We start from the raw sequence: 8,246 nt of genomic DNA, 5'->3' as shown, positions 1-8,246 counted from the left end.
TAAAGAATAACCTCCCCCTCTCTTCCAGCTTCTTCAGCAACCGTCTCCTCTCCATCTCCTCCCCCTCCTCATGCGTCTCCTCACACAACTCGGCCCTCCATCGCACCATCAATCAGCACAACTCGTGATCCTTCAGCAATAAAGACTTCAGATCAGCTGCTCACTGCTCCGAGGTCAGATCACAGAGAGAATGTGCAGACTCAGCTCCAGTTCAGAACTCCCTTTACTTTTCCTTCAACTTTACAGATTCCTCCTGCTGCTCCTCCAGAGGAACTTCCTCCACATTCTTCTTTCATTCCAGTTTGTCCAGGCAGACAGACAGACAGACAGACAGACAGACAGACAGAGAGAGAGAGAGAGAGAAACAGACGGTCTGTCTTTCTGCACTTTCAGGCTTTTGTGCGAAAGTCGGATCGGAGCTGCAGACCGACACCACAGCTCCTCCTCCAGCAGCCAGACATCTGATCCCAGAGCAGCGCTCTCTCTCTCTCTCTCTCTCTCTCTCTTTGTCTCTGTCTCTGTCTCTCTCTCTCCCCCTCTGTGTCTCTCTCTCCCCCTCTGTCGCAGTAACTGTAATATCGATATATTTGCTGTTATTGATTAAATCAGGACATTTCAGTTGCAACTATTTGAATTCTATATATTTACTAATGAACTGCACAGCACCCTCTGCTGGTTGAAACCGGCTGTTACAGTTGAGTTTCTCCATTGGCTGATCTGCAGTCAGGTGACGTCACCAACTGACCCCTGCTGCTATAAAACCAACGTCTACAGCTGCTACATAGCCGTTAGCCACAGACACCTGAGAGTTAGCCTCTGAGCTGCTAGCTTAGCTAACGTTAGAACAGTCAGTCATTGGAAGAAACATCGGTTTAAAATCTGTTTTATTAAGATTCAGACAGATTCAACAGTTTAAAAGACAAACAGAGACCAGGATGTGGTCTGAGGGTCAGTGGGACCAGGACGTGGTCTGAGGGTCAGTGGGTCTCTGATCTTCGGCTCCTCAGGCTGTAACGAGGCTGACCAATCAGGAGAGAGGAGCAGAGGTCAGAGGTCAAATCTGTTCAACATTACAGTCCTTCAGATCTCAGTGGTTACTATGGCAACAGTGTGTAAAATGCTGCTGTGTCACTGTGGACCAATCAGACGGCTGATTTCTGTGACGTCAGTGAGGATGAGGAATCACTGATCTGAATGTAAACAGCAGGATTAATAAAGTTTATTTAAATGAGCTGAACGGTTCCACTTCCTGTTTTTGTTGTTTGTTTAAACTGAACAACTTTATTTTAATGACACTGATGGACAGCCGCCACAGCGTCTGCAGCCCATTACTAAATGATTACGCATTTCTACATATTACAGTCGATTACATATTTATGTTTTATTCATTATTGTGTTAAACAGGTGTCATTGAGTGTTTACAACCTGAGTTCCTGTGATTCAGGATCACGGGGACGGCGGACTCCGCCACTGACCAACTGCTCTACACTGAATGTGTGTGTCAGTGAATAATAAGAGTTCATTAGTGTAAATACATTGAAGCTTTAGAAAGGGTGTCGCTCCCGGTGGGAACGGTTGGTTGGTTCGCTCCGGTTGAACAGAACTTTAAAAACATCTGTTTAGATCAAAATAATCAATCAGATCAGATACCCGTTTGTCCTCCACCAGGATGCTGTAGACCAAAGGAGAGGAGGAGCGACGAGGACGCCTGCCTGGACTCCTCACTGAGCCATTGTGGGTAGTGGGGCTCCTCACTGAGGCATTGTGGGTTATAGCTGGCAGCAGGGTGATGTCACTGTTGACTGTACTGCTGAGAATACGGTCAGTACTCCAACCTACACAGACAGACAGACTTTCACTACATGGCCAACAGTCAGTGGACACAGGTAAGACAGGTACTGACCAATGTGTGAGAAGTGAGACACGTGTGAGCTGTCTGCAGTCAGAGGCACCAACGTGCTGCTGCCCTCCTCCTCCTCCTCCTCCTCCTCCTCCTCCTCCTCCTCCTCCTCCCCCCCTCCCCCCTCCTCCTCCCTGAGCTCCTCTGGAAGACATCTGATTGGTCAGATGACATCACAGGAAGTAACTTTCTCTGTGATATCACATGAAGTTCATGTACTCACCTTCACATCCAGGTGAAGCTCCGCCTCCTTCTGTCGCTCTGCTAATCCCTCTGCAGACAGACACACACACACACACACACACACACACAGTCTCAGTGCAGTCCCTCTAGTGTCCACCAGTTGCTGCTGTACCTGGACTCACCTACGTGCTGCAGCACCTCCTGCAGGCTCCGCCGGGTCTCCTGGAGCTGCTGGAGGACCTTCAGGCTCTGCTGGACCGGGTCCCTGTAGCGCACACACACACACAGCAGGATACACAGTCCTACACACACCATGACCCTCCGCAACACACTCACATACACACTGAGCAGCTCCTACACACACACACACACACACACACACACACACACACACACACACACACACACACACACACACACACACACACACACACACACACACACACACACACACACACACACCATTGATTACTCATCAGTTATTAACTCATGATTGATTACTGATCGATCAACGTGGAACTGACCGCGTGTTGGTGTTCAAGATGAGAGGTCATCACAAACTGATAGATCTTCCTCTCCAGGTAGAAGTTCAGACACACCAACCCCAACAGCACCAACCTAATCAATCAATCAATCAATCAATCAATCAATCAATCAATCAATCCATCAATCCATAAATCCCATAACCGAATAAGGAGGTGAGGGGGAGGAGTTACCTGGCTCTGGAGGAGCGCTGTGTGGAGGTGAGGAAGAAGGAGGTGAAGAGAGCAGCAGCATTGTAGCAGCAGGAGCTCAGACTGTGCGCCTCCATCAGTAGGAAACTCTGCAGGAAGGAAACTCTGTTGAAGAGTTCAGACAGCGCCACCTGCTGCTCCCTGGAGACACTGCTGAGCTCTGAGAACACTGACCGCAGACCTGACAGACAGGTAGACAGACAATTAGACAGAGTAAATGAAGGTGTATTAACTGAGTTTGTCCACTAGAGGACAGAGAATATAAAAGGTGACTGTTTTACCCTGGGTGGAGTCTCTCAGGGTGACTCTTAGCTCCTCTCCATTGTTCAGGATCTCTTGTTGTGCCTGTAAGGCAGCACTCTGGGCGTCCATCAGGTCCTCAGCCATCTGCCTGGTGGACTGAAGCTGCTCAGCTACACCTGCTGAACTCTCAGTTAACCTGTAACACACAGTGTGCATTACCTGTGCATGGCGCGCGCTACCTGTGCATGGCGCGCGCTACCTGTGCATGGCGCGCGCTACCTGTGCATGGCGCGCGCTACCTGTGCATGGCGCGCGCTACCTGTGCATGGCGCGCGCTACCTGTGCATGGCGCTCTCCGCTCGGTTCTGCCAGGCCTCGGACTGCAGGAAGTGGCAGATGGAGTGGGTGTGGGTGAAGAACTCAGTAAAGGTGTTAAAGGCCACATCGTCCATCCCACCTGTACACCTGCTGACCTCTGACCCCTCAGGGCATGATGGGATATCCCTACCTGAGCTGACAGATTAAAAATGGGTGAGATTCTGCATTTATGAGTATTTATAGTTATACTTCATTACTTGCACTGTTCTCTCCTGAGCTGCTGTCTGAAGGACTGGACCAGGTCTTACCTGCTCAGGTGACACAGAGCGAATCCCAGAGCAATCCGGCTCTGGCTCTCTGATGTCAGGTCCCTGCAGCGCATGTCCAGCTCCTCCAAAGCTCGCGTCCAGCACTCTCCGTACCTGGGATGTGTGGCGAGGCTGCGAACACGCCTTAGCTCCATCCTGCCACGCTCAGAGTCCGGACCAGCGCTGGAGCAGAGGCCTGGACCCGCCGAGAGTCCGAGCAGCAGCCCCATGACCACCTGAGCGGACACCTGAGCCACCATCTTCACCTGCTCAGCGGTCACAGTGAGGTCAATGTTTCACCAGTAAAACCAGTTTGATGGAGGCTCCAGTGTATTTATAGATTTATTGATGTTTTCATCCCTTCAGCCAGCAGGTAGCAGCAGTGAATCATGGGATGTCTGAATAATACTGCAGTCAATGGTAACTTTAATCTGAGCTTATTAAGGTCAATAAAACTAGTTTGAGTTACTGAAATAAAGTAAAAAAGATTTTTTTATTAATTTTAGTTTGTTTCTAAGATAACCAAAATGAATAAAATTTAACAGAAAATGTCTTTAGTTTTAGTCAGTTTATTCAAATTCATCAACACCACAAGAGGAGGCGTTGGTTAATCCGTTCATTGAGACTGAGAGTCTGACTGAAAACATTTTTAACAATAAAAACTAAAATGAAAGCAGTAAAAACTCACTAAGATGAGCTCAGTTGAAACTACAGTCTGACTGCAGGAGAAGAATTTGAATAATAAGGATAATTCACACAGGTGATTTATATCTACAGGTTTCACATTACGCACTTTGTTTGATCTGAAATCTGTTCATCATTTTATTAATCTCACACAGTCGAACACTGGACACTTACACCAGCAATCTGCTTACATTCAGCCTTTGTTTCTTTGTCTTTGGGTTACCTGGTTGTTGGGGGACAGGTCCTTTCCTGTTGGAGCGAAAGGTGTGTCCAAGGGTGCAGGACTCTTAAATCCCGGAGCACCTCATTGGGACAAACCACTGTCTCATATGTCATGGGGGGGATTTGGGTTAAGTTGTAGTTGGCGTCCATTTTGTTTATCCGTTGTGTTATTTGGTTTAGCCAACCACGATTAATGTTCAGTTAACCCTTTGTTTAGTTGCTGTTTGAGTACAGTTATATTCTGTATGTTATAGGCCTGCTTATTAAATTCTTCACTATAAAAAAATCTGTAAGTTTACAGGGTTTTTATCTGTATTTTTTTTAAATACATGGAAATGTTAATACAATTATAAAATAGCCTGTGAATTTACACGTCTAATGTAAAATAACATGAATGGTAAATGGACTGTACTTACATAGTGCCTTTCTAGTCATTCGACCACTCAAAGCGCCGTCCACTACCACATTCACACACTGATGACACAGCAGTTTGGGGTTCAGTATCTTGCTCAAGGACACTTTGACATGCAGCAGGAGGAGCTGGGAATCAAACCAACAACCTTCTGATTAGTGGATGACCCGCTCTACCTCTTGAGACAGCTGCTGTGGTGTTGGCCTCCGAAAGGTGGAGGCACTACTTGGATGACCCAACACTTGTACCAGGCTGTGATGGACCAGGGAGAAGTCCTCTTGACAGATGACACAAAATACACCATTTTAGAGGATAAAATCTATTGAGTGTTACAACTGCCTCATAAAACCACCTACCAAATCCTCCATGGGAACTCCTTGGTTGGTCTTCTGGGCAGGTACAAGCCCTATAGAAGATTGCAGGCTCTGGTCTACTGGCCTTGGATCAACCTTGATGTCAAAAGTTTTGTGCAAAACTGTCACCGGTGTTTGAACAGAAAATGCTGCGACATTCTCACCGGAGGAAGAGGCTCAGTCTGTCCGTCAGCACGTCGTTTAGCCATCACTCTGGCCCCTCCATCATACTACTCCAGAGACTCTGCAGCGACGATCCGGCTTCCAGACTGTCCATTCCCCGGAGCTGTTTGCAGCACACTGCTGGCTAAGGAAGTAACTCCAGCGTCTGCCATAGAGTAGTTCAAAGATTGCCAAACCGAGTAAGAAGCTCACTCAGATTGGCTTTTGTGGCCACTAGGGTTTCAACTCCAATTGTGTTGGCGTCTTCTGGGTGCCCGGAGAGGAAATTTTGTGTTGAGAAAAGGACTCATGTTGAACTGAATGTTTTTGGGTTGGAGAAAGGATTATGATTGACTGTGGGTTTTATTGTTGCACTGATTGTATAATTCACTGAGGAGATTTAGAGTGGCTGTGTTGTGTTGCTTCCTATAATTTTGGTGTGTACGGCTAGTGCAAGGGGTTGGTGGTTCTGTTCCTTCCTTGGACCACTTTTGATAGGTACTGACCTCTGCAGACCGGGAACCCCCCACAAGAGCTGCAGGTTTGGAGATGTTCTGACCCAGTCGTCCATCACAATGTGGTTCTTGTCAAAGTGGCTCAGATCCTCACGCTGCACATTTTTCCTGCTTCTAACACATCAACTCTGTTCACTGTCTGCCTGATATATTATTATTTAATATGAGAATATTTCAATTAGTTTATTACACTGAACAATATAACAATAAATAATATAGTTTATTATTACCAAGAAGCTTTAAATGTGAGTATTACCTATTTTACAAATCTTCCTCCTGAGGCCAAACGACGTTGCAGTTATTTTAGTTATTGATTCATCTGCTGATTATTTTATAATCTTTAAATGGAAAATAGTGAAAAATGTCCAATGTGATGTTTTTTAATGTCTTTAAATGTCAAACATTGTTTAATTTAATATAAAACCGAAAACTCTGCCTCATATCTGAGGCTGTTTTTATGAAAAAAAAATATTTTGTGATTAATTGATTAACAAAGTAGTTTAGTTTTATTTTTCTGTCAATCAACTAATTGATTAGCCGACTAATTGTTGTAGCTTTATTTGACATGTTGGTGCCCCTCAGAGGACTCAATCATCAATGATACTGAACATAAAAACCTTTATGAAGAAAGCAATTTCTAACATACTCACCTGTGATCAATAAAGATACAGTGTATTCTGATCAATATGATCAATAATCTGTATTGATCATATTGATCAGAATACACTGTATCTTTATGGATGATATTGATCAGTATACACTGTATCTTTATGGATTATATTGATCAGTATACACTGTATCTTTATGGATGATATTGATCAGTATACACTGTATCTTTATGGATGATATTGATCAGTATACACTGTATCTTTATGGATTATATTGATCAGTATACACTGTATCTTTATGGATTATATTGATCAGTATACACTGTATCTTTATTGATGATATTGATCAGTATACACTGTATCTTTATGGATCATATTGATCAGTATACACTGTATCTTTATGGATGATATTGATCAGTATACACTGTATCTTTATGGATTATATTGATCAGTATACACTGTATCTTTATGGATGATATTGATCAGTATACACTGTATCTTTATGGATGATACTGATTAGAAACAGTCTGATAAGGTTGTCTGACAGTATTAGTTTGATTAATGCTTTAATAATGGGAGTATTGATTACTGATTATCAGTTTCTAATGGCATTATGCTGCAAATGGTTCCCCTTTGTGTCACTGACTGCTGAAAGAACAAAACCCAATGAAATATTTTTATATATAATTGATCAATAAACTGAACTTTATAGTCAAAGAGCAGCTGTATTGACATTTCAGGTGCTCATTAAATAAACATTTCTTTCACTGTTTATAAAGCTAATGCCGGCTGCAGTACTGCTACACAACCAGCAGGGAGAACCACTGACGTCAGGTTAGACTTCAGAGAAGATCATTTCCATTTCCTCAAAGTTTTATCAATAACTAAAGATACTCAGATTTCTGTTCAAGATCAAAATTGATCTTATTTTATGAAGCAGAACTGTTGAGTACAAAGTCTAATGTTGAGTCTGGGTCTCCAGGTCTTACACTGACTGATGCTAAGCTGCATATGTTGGAGAATTTGCATTGTTAGCATTAATAATCAGCTATATGGACGATATATGGAGGTGTTTTGTGTCCATATTTCAGCTCCCAGTGGGCTGACTATGATTCAGTTTGAGGTTATTCATATGATCAATACATCGCTGCATTATTGAATCAATAAAGCTCAGTGTGTGAATGTTTACACAGAATATTTCTTCACATTTCTTCTGTTGTGTATCATTTTGTCACTGATCGTCTGTGCCGCTGTTATATATTAATCATATAAATAAACTTTAAATTAATCAAAATCAGCCCACTGGGAGTTTAAATATGGACACAAAACTCACATTGTCCAAATCAGCTGCTGAGATACCCTCCATATGGATGATTATTAATGCTAATGATGCTAACTGTCCAACATATGCAGCTTAGCATTAGTCAGTGTAACAGCTGGAGACCCAGACTGAATGTTTCTAACATTAAACTCTGTACTCAACAGTTCTGCGTCACAATTAGCTGACAAATAGTGAGACCTCTGGTTTCTGCCTTTAAACACCTGATGGTGAAAGCTCTTCATCCTCTGGATGTGTGTGTGTGTGTGTGTGTGTGTGTGTGTGT

The 8,246-nt window shown here is 43.7% G+C and overlaps 1 protein-coding gene across 3 annotated transcripts; it reads right to left on the bottom strand.

The window, feature by feature from the left end:
- Positions 1–867: 867 nt before the first annotated feature.
- Positions 868–8,226, bottom strand: LOC127378123 (uncharacterized). Of its 3 annotated transcripts, none has more exons than XM_051426761.1 (10): positions 4,545–8,226; positions 3,687–3,952; positions 3,400–3,573; positions 3,099–3,256; positions 2,800–2,998; positions 2,608–2,701; positions 2,266–2,437; positions 2,124–2,173; positions 1,651–1,835; positions 868–1,019 (listed from the first exon to the last, which is right to left on the bottom strand). In XM_051426761.1, exons 2-9 carry the CDS (start codon positions 3,944–3,946, stop codon positions 1,770–1,772), a joined length of 1,173 nt encoding a protein of 390 aa, XP_051282721.1. In that variant the 5' UTR covers positions 3,947–3,952; positions 4,545–8,226; the 3' UTR covers positions 868–1,019; positions 1,651–1,769. The 3 variants fall into 3 exon arrangements, with proteins under 3 accessions (XP_051282721.1, XP_051282723.1, XP_051282722.1); XM_051426763.1 differs by having other exon boundaries at positions 4,562–8,226; XM_051426762.1 differs by having other exon boundaries at positions 4,594–8,226.
- Positions 8,227–8,246: the final 20 nt, after the last annotated feature.

This window comes from Dicentrarchus labrax, unplaced genomic scaffold (assembly GCF_905237075.1).
Source record: "Dicentrarchus labrax unplaced genomic scaffold, dlabrax2021, whole genome shotgun sequence".
NCBI lineage: Eukaryota > Metazoa > Chordata > Actinopteri > Moronidae > Dicentrarchus > Dicentrarchus labrax.
This window is presented reverse-complemented; position numbering and strand designations above follow the sequence as displayed.